The sequence below is a fragment of the Pelecanus crispus genome, chromosome 10 (assembly GCF_030463565.1).
Source record: "Pelecanus crispus isolate bPelCri1 chromosome 10, bPelCri1.pri, whole genome shotgun sequence".
In the NCBI taxonomy this organism is placed as follows: Eukaryota; Metazoa; Chordata; class Aves; order Pelecaniformes; family Pelecanidae; genus Pelecanus; species Pelecanus crispus.
The window spans coordinates 13,889,217-13,904,386 of record NC_134652.1 but is presented as its reverse complement, the minus strand read 5'-3'; the positions used below and the strand labels follow the sequence as shown (position 1 = coordinate 13,904,386).

The 15,170-nt window shown below is 41.5% G+C and overlaps 1 protein-coding gene across 1 annotated transcript in view; it reads left to right on the top strand.

The window, feature by feature from the left end:
- SORCS3 (sortilin related VPS10 domain containing receptor 3) overlaps positions 1-15,170 on the top strand; it is a 316,586-nt gene that overhangs the window by 229,539 nt on the left and 71,877 nt on the right. The window contains exon 7 of the mRNA XM_075718061.1: positions 2,270-2,388. Coding sequence (XP_075574176.1) covers positions 2,270-2,388 — 119 coding nt within the window. The remainder of the gene's footprint in view (positions 1-2,269; positions 2,389-15,170) is intronic.

Below are 15,170 nucleotides of genomic sequence, written 5' to 3'. Positions count from 1 at the left end.
TATTTGTGACAGGTTTTTATTCCTCTTCCCATTCTGTCACTCAGCAGAAGCAAATTAGCCCCTTTTTGGAGAGATAAGAATATCCAGATGACTGTGTGGGAGAACATATCGGAGGGAATGAGCTTCTAAAAATATGGCTCCTGACCTCCTCTACTTGTTCTGCCTAATTTTAGTGCTACCTCAAAGAACAAGTCAAGGCTGCTGAGCTCTTTGGGTAGCATGGCAGTAGATAAGACCCTCTTGTTTTCTGAAAAGTTGCTTTTATCCACCGCAAAGATGTCTTAGATTCCACACTGAGGAGGTAAACACCAGCTCTGGACCAAGTGTGTATGTGTCAGTTGATGAAGAACCTTAATTTATCTCAGCTGAGAGTCTGACCTCTCTGCTGCTGCTGGTATTTTATGCTGGGAGAAAGCACAGCTCTGATACTCAAGTTATTTGGCACTGTGTCTAGCTCAGCTATTTTTCAACATACACTTTAGTTACCTCCAGATACTCTGAGCTGGCACCAGCAACAGTTTCTGCTTCCTTAGCATCATCAGTGGGACTATGTTTTCATTGCTGCGCTAGACCTATGCAACTGCTCTGAATCAGCCATGTAGCCCTTATTAACCTGGAATTCCCAGTGCCTCAACCCAGAACCAGGTCTGCAGCCTTTAAACATGGACCTTCAGTCATGCGACTGGTCATGAACCTTTATTAGATTAAAGCTTGGTTGTAGGCTGTGACTTTTTTTAGACAATATCTTTTTAAAAAAATATTAGTCTTGTTATCAGTGCCTCTGACTTGCATTCTTTTTGCATTCTTAAGAGCCTGTTGGTGGGACAAGGCTATGGAAGTGGAAACTGCCAGTTTGTGAATCTTGTCTTTGAATCTGAGAAGGCAGTTAGCTGAGTGTCAGAGGATTTCAGTCATGCCCCCCAGTGCTTTCCACTGAACCACATTTTGCTGTCACTGGAAAGACACAGACTATGCATAATAGCAGGTTTTATGAGATGGAGAATCCTGTAAGCAGCTTTGCTAGGTGAGTTACTGTCCTTTTAAACTTCCCTTTCATCCTTTTGGGCTCAGTTTGACAAGATCCTTGTTATAATAGGTGCAGTTGTGAACTAAAATCAGTGCACCAGGCTCACCCTGGCCCTTATAAAGTCACTATTATCTTCCTGGATGGTCTGTTCTCACCCTTTGTAGAAAAGTGAACAAGTGCATGAATCTAAGAAGCATGTAGAAGTGCTGCAGTGTAAAGATATGACCCTTTTATCACTGCAGCTGTCATCTTAGTTGTGTTTTTGTTTTCTCCCTAATTTGCAGTTTTCAGAAGAGCAGTTGAAAGGCAGAGATGGCATGTTTAGATTACATACATCCAGACACACAGTGCCTTGATTGTTCTGTTTCATGAGATCCTTTCTTAGCCTGAGCGAAATAATGCTTAATCCCTTATAACCCCTGCCAACCTGCTGGTGGTCAGCACTTCTCTTCTTGCCACTCCAAGCAACTTTCTGTATATCTGCCTTTGCCTTATGTCTTCTTCATCTTCTCCCAGTCCTGTTCCTTCTCTCAAGCAATGTCAAGGACTGACAAGGCATCCCATTAGTCTGATGGTCTTCTCATCTCTCTAGCCAAAAGCATTTGATGCCTCTTGCAGTGCATGTAACTACTGTTGGGACTCTTCAGCTAGTCATGCTATTTCATGTCCATGGCATTTTCATACCTAGCCTATATTGGCTATAAAGACTTAATTTTGGGAGATGCTTGTAGTTTTCACAGCAAAATAAGCTAAACTTAATAGTGCTGGTTTGGGCTTTTTTTTTTTTTTTCTCCTTGTGTCTTACTACTACAATTTAAACCAATAATCAAGGCTAGGGTATTTCAGAGGGAGGATGCAGATATAATTCCCAGCAGGGTAGTGGAATTGATAAATTCTACCTGGGTGGCTTTTGAAATCTTCTTCTGCTCCATATGGTCTCATCATCAGTTTTCAGATGCATTTATGATTTGTACCTTCCATTTATAGTTTGAACTCCAATCTCTTGAGGAATGTCTGCACAATGGGGAAGGGAATGGTGAGTGTGGAAGTGTGATGAATTTCTGACTCCAGAGAGCAGTTACAGTTTTAAAGGCTGGAGGTAGATCATGCAATAACATCTAGCTAGTTGGAGATGAGGTTAAAACTTCCCTTCAGAGACGTTCTTTCAAACTGCTGATGACATTTTCAGACAACAGGCTCCTACCTGGACATTCCTCATGTGTACATATTCTTCCATTACAGACACCCACTATTTGACCTGTCGGATCCAGGAATGCTCAGAGACCAAAAGGAGTGGGCCATTTTCACGCTCCATTGACATCAGCTCCCTTGTTGTTCAGGATGAATATATCTTCATCCAGGTATGTTGATTTGATATAAATGTAACACGAATTCTGCCTGCATGAGGTATTTGTTCTGTGCAAGACAGGAGGCATATTCTTAGGACAAGTGCATGGGACTGCAAGTTGTAAGAGCTGGGAGTCTATATCTGCCTGCTATAGATTGGCAATGCAGTCTGGGATAAAACAGTTGATCTCTCTGCTCATCACTTGTCTCATGGTGAATCCCATATATTTTGCAAGTTCATTCATCAGTAGTCATAAGAGGCCATGGGTTTCACAGAGGCTCTAACTTGCTATTGCTGTGGCTACTTGGAAAATACAAAGAAACTAGTGGTGAACTGGGGAGAACAGAAAAGAACAATGGAAAGTTGTGAGTGATCATTTTAACAAATGCAAAGGTTTATGCTGATTTGACAGTGAAGTAATGCTAATGGAGTGAACAATGATTTGCAGTAGGAGGTAAAATAGCAGAGAGATTGGAAAAAGATGTTACAGGGCATCTTCAAAGTGGAAGATGGCTGTAAATTTGTCAGCTAGTTGATGATGATTTTGGAGATGAAGAGAAAGCGACAGAAATTGAATGAGAAACTACTTGGGTTTGAGATTTTCTGAGAATACATGGGCTGGCTGGAACAAGGCCATCTCTCCCCATTTCATACCTGTGGAAGTGTGAGAATGTATAGTACAGTATGGAAGAATACTTCCTGAATATGTGCCATTTGGGTGAAAACTGGGAGCCAGCTGCAGTGATTCCAGGTTGTAGAAAGCTCAAACGACAACATGTTGATGTTAACTGCTTGTTACCAGTGCTGAGGAGGGGGAATGAGATGAGATGGGGCTTGGATCCAGGTGGTGCAGAAGAAACGTATGCTTCCCTTTTTAAGTAAGACTGGGTTACGTTAAGCTCCTATTTTACTTTCTTGGGGGAACATTTTTCTTGCGTGCATCCAGATTATAAGAAAGTTCTGCTCTGTTTATTGTGAAATGGTTCTCAGAAAAGGCACTTTTAGTGGGAAGGCTGATAATTCTGTGCTGGGATTAAGTGGAGGACTGGATCCATAGGACCTGGGAGGACTGCAATGTGGAAACTGCATGCACTTGAGTAACACTGGCAGACTTCTCCTCCTGTAAGTAGGGGAGTCTGCTGCTCTGGAGATGACTGATTTCTATGGGAGCCACAGGTCCCTTCATTTCCCCATGAAACCCAGCCTGCTACTGCTTCCTTTGGTATCATGGGGAGACCTGCTGCTAGAATACACTGAGAATGTAACTTTTGTAACTTAGTAAGTCATGATTTGACTAGAGGCAGTGGCTTTCCAATCAGTAAATATTCTCCAAGGAGTATTTTAGAGAGATGCTTTTAATCTAGTGTTTTATGTCTGTGGCTGAGGGTATTGTGGAACATCCAATTCTTTATGGCTAGCATGAAGCCTTACAGACATTTCTTGTTTCACAGTTCCCACTTGTGTCAAAACAAGGCTGCTCTGTTTAGAAACTTGTGCTCGCAGTGAGGACAACTGCCTGGTGTGTGCATTTCTCTGCCTCAAATTAGCAGTGAGCAGCTCAAGCTAATAGCTGCTGATTGCTACAAGTTAAAAAAAAGGGTTTGTGTGTATACAAACACATGCATGTATGTATAATGTAATACCTCAACCACCTTGAATATCCCTAGCAATATTTTATTATAGCTGAATGAGTGTTTGCAGTGAAAATCATATACCCACACTTCTAAAAAATGTTAAATATACACACTGAACATTGCTGCTGCTTTGGGCAGGAGACTCTCCCTTTCACAGTTGTCTATCACTTTCCCTCTTTTTTGCAACACACTTGCAGGATTTCTGACTGTCCAGCAGCCTGTCACAACGGGGCATGGATTGAGTCCATAGAATCATTTAGGTTGGAAATGACCTTTTAAGAACATCAAGTGCAACCGTTAACCTAGCACTGCCAAGTCCACCACTAAACCATGTCCCTAAGCACCACATTTACACATCTTCTAAATGCCTTCAGGGATGGGGACCCCACCACCTCTCTGGGCAGCCTGTTCCAATGCTTGACTACCCTTTCCATGAAGAAGTTTTTCCTAATATCCAATCTAAACCTCCCCTGATGCAGCTTGAGCCCATTTCCTCTTGTCCTATTGCTAGTTACTTGGGAGAAGAGACCAACACCCACCTCACTACAACCTCCTTTCACGTAGTTGTAGAGAGCGATAAGGTCTCCCCTCAGCCTCCTCTTCTCCAGATGAAACAACCCCAGTTCCCTCATCTGCTCCTCATAAGGCCTGTGCTCCAGACCCTTCACCAGCTTCATTGCCTTCCTCTGGACACGCTCCAGCACCTCAATGTCTTTCTTGTAGTGAGGGGCCTAAAACTGGACACAGTATTCCAGGTGCAGCCTCACCAGTGCTGAGTACAGGGGAACAATCACCTCCCTGCTCCTGCTGGCTATGCTATTCCTGATACAAGCCAGGATGCTGTTGGCCTTCTTGGCCCCCTGGGCACACTGCTGGCTCATGTTCAGCTGGCTGTCAACCAACACCCCCAGGTCCTTTTCTGCCGGGCAGCTTTCCAGCCACTCTTCCCCAAGCCTGTAGTGTTGCCATGGGGTTGTTGTGACCCAAGTGCAGGACCTGGCACTTGACCTTGTTGAACCCCATACAGCTGGCCTCGGCCCATCGATCCAGCCTGTCCAGGTGCCTCTGCAGGGCCATCCTACGCTAGAGCAGATCAACACTCCCACCCAACTTGATGTCATCTGCAAACTTACTGGGGGCACACTTGATCCCCTTGTCCAAGTCATTGATAAAGATATTAAACAGAACTGGCCCCAAAACTGAGCCCTGGGGAATACTGCCTGTGACTGACCGACAACTGGATTTAACTCCATTCACCACAACTCTTTGGGCCCGACCATCCAGCTAGTTTTTTACCCAACAAAGAGTACTCTTGTCCAAGCCATGAGCAGTCAGTTTCTCCAGGAGAATGCTGTGGGAGAAGGTGTCAAAGGCTTTACTAATGTCCAGGTACACAACATCCACAGCCTTTCCCTCATCCACTAAGTGGGTCACCTTGTCATAGAAGGACATCAGGTTGGTCAAGCAGGACCTGCCTGTCATAAACCCTTGCTGACTGGGCCTGATCACCTGGTTGTCCTATATGTGCCACGTGATGGCACTCAAGATGATCTGCTCCATAACCTTCCCTGGCACCAAGGTCAGACTGACAGGCCTATAATCCCCCAGATCCTCCTTCTGGCCCTTCTTGTAGATGGGCATCACACTTGCTAACCTCCGGTCAACTGGGACCTCCCCGGTTAGCCAAGACTGCTGATAAATGATTGTAATTGGCTTGGTGAGCACTTCCACCAGCTCCCTTAGTGCCCTTGGGTGGATCCCATCCGGCCCCATAGACCTGTGTGTGTCTAAGTGGTGTAGCAGGTCACTAACCATTTCCCCCTTGGATTATGGGGGGTTTGTTCTGCTCCCCATCCCTGTCTCCCAGCTCAGGGGGCTGGGTACCCAGAGAATAACATGTCATATTCGAGTAACGTGCAGAGACTTCAGATTCACAGCACACACTGTTCTGAGCTGAAGGTGTGTTAAATCCACCGTGTCCAGCATATGGTTGATGGGCTATGCAGAGTGTTTGCTCGGTACATATGTAGGAGTGCTGATATGTCCTGGATGTATTAGTCTCACATGCCATGTGATGTAGCTGCCTATTATGGGATGTGTCAGTTTGACTGTGTGTGCAATGTCTCATGCATATCATTCTGTCTGGATAATCTTGGACAGATATAAGGGAGCCAGCTCTTTTGAATTTCAAATATTAGACAGAGATGAATAAATAAATATCAAATTAAATGTTAAGAACTTGGTGAGGTTTAATAGCTGCATAAAGGATGGGTGCATGAGTTCTGATCTGTCTGTGCTGGAACAAATCAGAAGTAATGTCTTGGAGTAGATAGAGGAACTTGTTTCTTTTAACATTTGTCATGAAAACAGTAGAGTTTTAGTCTAAACCAGTACTCTGTGTTCCTCTAAAGTGAGTGGAGAGATCAAAACCTTCAGGGGCCATTAATCTTCTCCTGTTGCACCTATGGCAGGATGAGATAGGTCTCTCTCATTAATATTAGAAGGAACTTAAATATAGCTTAGACAAGACCCCTAACTTTTTGACAGATAAAATTAGGGAAGATAAATCCCAGCTATTGATATCAATGTTTTAGATTATCTCCATACAGTTATTTACTGGTGAATATCTATTCTAATCAAGTTGATGAACAGGCCTGTAGTGTAAGATTCTTGGGAAGCATTAACCTGTGTAACTACACTCAAAACAAATTTCATACAATGGTGCATAATGGGTAGGGGAAAGAAGAATACAAAAAATGTTATCGTGCCATTATAAATCAATGATTCCTTATCATGTGGAATGCTGTTGTGCAGCACTTCTGAAAGGATCTTGCAGAATTGCATTGCAAAGAAAGAAAAGGAGAATGATCCTATGCTTGAAAAAAACTTGCCCATGAAGAGAGTTTGAAAAGACTGGGACTGGTTACCAGGCAAAGGAGATAGATAACATAGCACATGATGAAAAATGTAAAGGGTAATGAAGAAGGAAGGAAGAAATAGCTACTAAGAGAGAGTAGGAAGAATTCGTATGAATAAAACAGTAGGCGATCACTCTGAATTTATTGATTGGCTTTCTATTTGATTGATCAATAGTTATTTAAGGATGCCTAGCACATCACTAAGATTGAATAATTCTGCATAAATTCATACATTAATAGAAAATCCTGCCCTATGTTGTGTGTATAAGTTTTCATTCAGTTCACAGGATTGCTCTGATGTAGCTAGGAGTCAGTATCATCATCTTCTTTCATAGTTAATACTTAAAATTCATAGAGCTTGTAGAACAGGTAATTTATTTGTGAGAAAACCTTGGAATATGTCTGATTTTATTTACTGTACCAAAAAGGAGATAATTTGATGAGCAACTTTGCCATTAAGGTCAGTGTCAGTTGTGTTCAATTATATAGCTGTGCAGTAGTGGAGCCCATACTTTATCTACAGCTGTAATGTGCCATTCTCTGCAGCTGTACCACACCTTTCCTTATTGGTGCCTTTGAATACTTGCTACTGAGGTAGTATCACTTTCTAAACTTAGGTGCAGAGATAACCTGCAACTGCCTATAAGATTTGACTTCCTGACAATTACTTGAACTTCTATAGTATTATGTGCACAGCTTACATTATAAGACCCAGGGGTCAGGGATAGTCTTTTGTTTTATGTATGAATCTAGTCTATTGATATTTTGGAGAACTTCTGTGGTAAAAATAAATCACAGGGGAATTCTGGGGAAAATACTTTTCAAGCAAGTCTTGTTATCAGGGTTTCTAATGGAATTGCTCAGGTTGCTGAAGAAAGTCTAAAATGCAATATGCTTTAATGAAAATGGGGATTATTTTTCAGGAAATTCTGTTTTGAGTGAGAAAGCATTGTTTGGAGAAAAACTTGTTATTTTCCTGTAAGTAAACAAATAACATTAGTGCTATTTAGCTCTTCAAATACTAAAGAGAAAAGCAGGAATGATCTGTGTATGTTTCATTGCCGACAGATGAAAACTTTCCACTGAAAATGCAAGAAAGCATGAGCAAACTTCATTACTTATTGCAGGGAGTGAGGGGAGTCTGGACCAAAAAAGTCTCAGTACAGTGTTGCTTATTTGTGGTGGTCTGAGAACTCCTAAGGTGGTATGAATATGGCAGTACATTCACTGGAAATCAGCTTTGCTCTGGGACGGTGGTTTCTGCAGGAAGCAACATTACTGTGGACAGACCTACAGCTGCCATAGGGAGCTAATTATTACTAAGTTAAAGTAATTGTTCCCAGTTACCCAAAGGTTATGTGCAAGCTATCTCAGGTGCAATAGCTCAGTGGTTCTGCTGGGAGGCTGGAGTCCTGTGTTGGACAAGCCTGGCTGCTAGCGGGGACTGATGATGTTCCCAACGCACCGGTGCAGACCCGTGTAAGGACTGTATTTTCACAGAGTACTCTAGGTATCAGGAGAGGGACAATAATAATGATGAAACTCTTCAGACTGTGTGGCATGAAGACTTCTGGCAGTACTGCTGTTATAGCATTGGTGGCCTTAAGGATGTAAGTGAGACAAAGTTTACAGGGAGAGGTAGTATTTTTTATGAGATTGAAATTGATAGAGTTAGAAAAAGGACAGATAAGCTTTTGGGCATACTCATGAGATCCTAAGGGACTTGAGGAAGGATTTGGTCTCTGAAAAGTGTCCTTTCTTTTTTTTTCCCCAGCTATAGATATAGGTCTCATAAAATATGTTTCCTCCCCCTATTAATCTTGTTGTGTTTTCCTTGTGTAAACCCTTCAGTATGTGGCTTTCCTCCCAGAGGTCATACCAGTCTAGTTCAGCATCCAGTTAACACTGTCCCCATTCCTCCCTTAAGCTTCTGTCTCTGTCAGCGCTTGGAGACCCTTAGGGTAACTTTGGCCTTTTTGATTTGAACTGGCTGTAAGTCAGTGCAGAGATGTGTGGATGGGCGATCAATACCTATCTTGATTGTTTTTTATGTCTGTATTTTTCTCTGGGATGTTGCAGACTCTGCTATCCCAACAGAGGGCAGCTGAAGTTGATCTGAAGTGTAGCTCAGAATTTCAGCACTTTCCATGGCAGTAACAAAGCTACTGGGCATAGAAGACTCCTCTGAGGTTTAGAAGCTGATACCTGGTTTGAATTTGGGGATGATGCCTGTTTTCTCTAAGCAGGCCAAACAAATGCTTTTGGAAATGAACACTCCCAGATCTGCCTTTGGCTAGTGATCTCACCTCGTAAAGACAAGGAACGACAACTGCAAGGTCAGATTGAAAAGGTCTGGCTGTTTGCTTCAGACCCTGCTCCATTTCCACTTTAAATGGGAAGTTCTTTGCACCATTAAGCAGAGGGGCATGCTGAGAGGCAATGCATTATCACTTTCCAAAGCCTTTAAGGAGTGGGAACATGGGTGTCCCTTCCCTTTTCCAATCCCATGGCATAATTTATCAAGGTGTTTAACTGCAGGCTGAAATTCATCAGGGTCTTGTCTCTCACCCAGCCTCTCCTGCCATCTCTCCTCTTGGGAAGCTTTCTTGGTGGCTTTCTATGACTTTTCATTTGTGATTCAGTCTCCTGGGAACCTTGGGAACTGCACAGCTCTCTTGACTCCTGATACCTTCAGCTCAGGTTGTGCTGGAACATATAATGGTCCCATGTCAAAAAAGCTAAGCTGTTCTGGTGGTTGCCCTTTTTTTGATGTTGATGTGATGAAGGAAGGGAGTGTGAGGGGAGCTGGGAAGAGGGAGAGTGAGTCTTGGCTGTGGTTTATAATCCTCCTGAATGAGATGGGGTCTGTGGCACTGCCATTTAGGAGCAGGGGTTGGTAATTACTCAGCTTGCACATGCAGTAGTATGGGAGCAGCTGCAGTTCTTATAGATTGCAGGAATTCTATATAGAAAGTGAGAAGTTTAAGTCAAAATGTTCTCCTTTGATACTGATCATGTGTCTGTCTCTCTCACCCTCTGAAGTAATTTTGCACTTAGAAGACTTTTGATTAATTCAGAGAGTTGCACAGCAGAGCAGCATCTCAGCCTGCTTGCTAGCATGAGTGAGAATGAGCAAACCCAGAATTTCTCCAGATGTTGTGTGGTGCAGCTAAGTGGGACTCTTACAATACACATCTGAATAATTCCTCTGGCTCAGAGGAGCAAGCACTTCTGCCAAAATCTGTTGAACCAATTCAGTCTTCTTTTGCATCAGAAAGTCTCCTTAAAACACATGCAGATGTCAGTATTCACCCACAATCACTGATGCCTTCTTATAGAACCTATGGATAATTTTGGATGCCTGGAGTCTTATCAGAGTGTGTCCAAAAATTTCAGCTGAAGTCGTTTGATGGAAAATGGCTTTTGTAGAAAATGCCCTTTTTTTTTTTTATCTGAATCAAATTCTGTTTTTATCAAAGTGTATTTTTTTTTTTTCCCAGGCTCAGTAAAAAGAAAAACATTTATTATTTATACCCTTAGAACTGGGGTGAGGGGACATTTCTCTTTGAGGTTTTATAGAGGGTAAAAGAAAAATGTTCCAAATTTTATAAGCTAAATGTGTCTAAGCTTAGCTTAGAGAAGTAGGTTATTGCCATTACTGGTTGTAACTGTGGTTGTTTAGGAAAAACTTGGAAGTGCTTATGTTTAGTAGGACATAAGTGTATGTTTCAAGATTATTTGTTATTTAAGGCTAGGCTAAATGAGCATATTTGCTGAATTGAAGTCAGTTATCAGGTGAGTAGACTTCAACCAGCAGCCACAGCTGAGATTATGCCAATTCATATAGATTCCTGACCTCAGTTCCCAAGCTGTCAATTAAATAACTTAAATAAGTAGTAAATTTCCCCAGGAATAAAGAAAGGAAAAAGTTTTGGGGTTTTGGTGTTTTTTTTTTTTTTTTTTTTTAATGTGAAACTTCTCAGCAGTGAAACAAGAGAGGGGAGAAATTAAACTTTGATTTCCTGGTCTGGAGCCTTCTCTTTATTTTCATAGAAGCTAAATACACCATGTTCAAATATAAATTTCTTTGCTCCATTTTTTAACTAGGAGCCAAAGGTCTTAACAGAAATCAATCCATGCAATTTATTTTTAACTTCACCCTGCTTAGCTACGATTGATTTTTATCTTTGCAATCGATGGTAGAGAAAACGGCTTGGCGGGACAATGGAGCACTCTCCAACTTGTAGGGTTTGGTCTTTGAGTCTTTTATTGAAGAAATCATTAAAAGCTTATTATGAAACTAATAGGATGAAGACGTTTAAATGATGAACATGATTACACCTGTTTTACTGGTGAATAATGCCTGCTACAGCCGATCTTCTCTTGCCCCTGTTTAAAATGCTGGACAGCACTCCAGTGGGGGAAATTAATCCATACAGATGAAAGGAAGTGAATCCCAGGTGCTAGTTAAAAGCTCTTCTTAAAGCAAGATAGACAGTAAGTAGTTAGCTACTTCCCTATTTACTGCTGGGTGCTTTTCATCCATTTCTAGCACTGTTTCATCTTTTCTGTGCCAAATACCAGATTTGGAATTTAAACCTAAATATCCGTTGATAAAAATTATTAACATTTTCCTTTATTTATTTATTTTTATTTATTTTGTTCTAGAGCTTTTTGTGCTGTACTTTCTTTTATCACTCTCTCTCCTTCCCCCATGTTGTCTGATTTATCAGCAGCACCTGCAGCTGAAGATGTAAAGGATTACCTTGGCAGACTCATATGTTTCCTCTAAAATCCTTCAAAAGGAAACTTAATGTGCACAATTATGCTCTTCTCTTAAGTTGGTTTCTGTGTGGGTAATGCACATTTGCATTTCTAACGTTGCTTGCATTTTGGTGTAACCATGCACATTTTCTGCAGGAGTTGCTTTTGAAACAAATCCCGTATTTTCACTCAGGATTACTCTGTCCTATAGCTGTGCCATCATAGCTCTGACGGGAGAGGGAATTGAACAGAGACTGGGCCGGTATAATAAATGCTCCTTTGTCTTAGCGAATTTTCACTGATGGGTCTGACACTCTAAAAAGTGGCATGTTTTCAAAGCCTGCTGAATTTACCAGGCAACTTGAGGGTGCTTAGAGCACAGAACACTAATCCATACATCTCTGCAGCATAGAGAGACATATCTCCTCACACTCAGGTAATTGCATATTGCTTTAATGCCTGTGTAGAAAGTATGATATTAATGAAAACCACAGGGAGATAATTCGGACTAGATGGTACCTGTCATAATGTGATTTATGCTGGGGCAGTGGAGAACCTCAGTACACAGAAATATCTGGAAGGTGGTTTGTCCTGGCCATGGTAGATAATCAAGAAGGAAGAATATCACACTAGGCTCATGCAGATGTGTTCTTCCTCATTTTCCAAATCTCTTGTGACTGGCATTGGGGCTAGGTTTGGGAGGAGGCCCAACTTTTCAATCCTTATGCTGGCAAACCTATGCAAGGCCTAGACAGTAGCTGGCTCTGAAGAACACCAAAATCCCTCGCTAAAGGTGTAAGTGGAGCAGCCTGCCTGCTTAACTTGTCATCACTCCTCCATGCTTTAATCCACAATTTGATTTAGGAGAATTTATGCCCACAAGAAGGAGAAAGGGTAACTAAGGTGAAAATAGCAAGGAGGGATGCCAGGGCACCCTATAGAGGTGAACACAGATCCAGGATGCCCTTACAATACTGATACACTGTTTCTCAACTCTTGACTTCTACCAACTCATTTTATGTTACTGGGAAGGAGGGAACTCTACAAGCAAAGGAAGTCACCCCAGGAAGAAAGTGAGGGGTTTATTGGAAATAACATCAAAAAACTTACTATCAACAAGGAAGTTTAAATGTCGGTTCTGTAATGGACTTAGTCACCATTTACTATGCTTGAAGTGGGAGATACATTACAGGAATCACAAACGTCTAAACATGTCTGGTCATCGTGGGTTGATCTGTGTTACTACCAATTCTCTTTTGCTTTGAACGTTATCAACAGTGTAAAAAGTAGATGACCTGTTCCAATAATTGTGCAGGACAAGCAATATTTATCATTGTAAACCACACAGGCTGATAAACTATGTAGAAAAGAGCCCTGCATTCTCTTTTAGCCATTAGCTTAGGAAGTGTCTGCTATCTGCATACTGTCACTGTTTTTCCACCAAGGTTGTGCCTCTAATATATGGTGTTTCATTGTCAGCATCAGTGCATGTTCCTTTAGGTTTTCTGTGAGTTCTTTGAGCAGCAGGAGGCAGGTGGGGTCTTGCTTAGCCCAGGGTCATTTCAGAGATTTAGTAGTTCCATGTTTCTTACAGCAATACCTGCCTTACATTGGAAATTACAGGATCCAGCATCAACTAGCCAGGAAGATGAGAAGGAAGTCTGGTTCATTGCGGTCTGCAGTTTCTGACATCATCTAGGGTGTCTTTGTATTCTGAGACTTCATAACTCATTCTGCTTGCTTTCCAAACTCTTTTACACATGTGGGTTTTTTTGTTAATTAGAACATCTATCTAAATAAAAAAAAAAAAAAAAGAAGAAGAAAGAAAAAAAGGAAAACAAAACTGCCCTTAACTAATCATATTAAATCATTAACATGAGAAATGGCTTTGTGTGTTTCTAGGCATGTCACAGAAATTACTGAGAGGAATGGATTCCATGGCAGATTTTCTATAATCCTCTGCATCCTTGCAAAATATTTCTTGTCTTCTCTGTTTGATGCGCTCTGTCCCATTGCAGGTCAGGAGGCGGGATGAGGCAGCATACTGAAACTTTCAGGGCTTTTAAAGAGAAACTTCTCATGTTTCTCTTCTTCAGTGTCAACTGATGTAAGACCAGACTTTTGTTTTCTAACAAAATGTGGAAGTATTAAAAAAAAGTAGTAGATCATGGATGGAGGGAGGAAGGAAGAAAGAACACAGGTTAGGAAAGACAGATGTGTTTAATGACAAACACATTTGTCCAAAGGAATCATTTCCACTGGCCAGAAGCCCAATTAAACACATAAAATACAAATCCAGAAAAACAGATTAATGAGCCAGTCATTAGCAAAGGAGGAGCAAAAAGACAACCCAGCTAATCTGTACTGAGCATGACAGATGAGCTCACAGCAAATAATTGGGTGACATTCATCAAATGTGAACTAAAAGAAGGCATTAGAGGGCAAAACACTATCATAATCTCTGGGATTTACAGTGTTGGAGAGTTTGCTCATAGGAAAAGTTCATCAAAATAAATTAAGTTGGACCTTCCAAAATTCATTCTCTACCACAGTGCTTGCCAAAACTTTATTGAAGGCTTGATCATTTTTGGAACTGTTATAACCATGCATGTAAATCATGCAAAGATGAGGTCCTGGCTGGGAAAAGCTTCACACAACTGCTGCCAACAGAATTGTGGGTGGCTTTATATTAACTGGCTCAGAAAGACCACAGACCACAAAGATTTCTATTTCTAAATCTTTGTCAAGGTCACCTAGTCCAGGTAGAGGACTGAAAGGGAGTTCAGCTAATGCATAGTGAACTTGAACAGTGTTTGAATCCTACATTTCTGCCTTAAAAAACAGACAAACAAGCAAAACAAACAAAAAATCCAACCCCAAAAACCTCCAGGTACCAGTGTGAAGTAGCATAAAAACAAAAAACTGTAAAATATTTTGAGCATGGCAAACTTGGAGTAGATCCTGTCTTGGCATAGAGGGGGGATTTTAATGACCCCTTGATATTTCTGCCACTGTATTTTCATGTGATTAACTTGAAGATTGTTTGACTGTTCCCAGTGTTAATTAATCATCACAGCATTCAGAAAGTATGTAAATATTTATGTCTGCATCTTAAAGACGAGTCAATAACCATGTCTCAGCCCATCAGCAAAGGTGGATAGTGAACTCGGTCCTCACCAAGTAGTCACTGGCACTGAACAAATTCAGTCCTATTTGGACTCTGCTACAAATAATGATCTGCTGCTGAAATCATGAGTGGTGTAAAATGAGTTCATGTGGCAGAATTATATAATTTGAGAATTTGGATCTTCCGCTGGAGGTCAGAAATATCACCATTTTTGCCTTTGAGCTGGCCTGAGCGTGAACTGCCTGCATAGTCTGTTCTCTCCTGTGAAAACCTGTGGTAGTATTAGATGGGAAAGATATCCAAACAGCCCTTTCACCATCCTTGTAGCTGGAGGGCAGGACCACAAAACGCT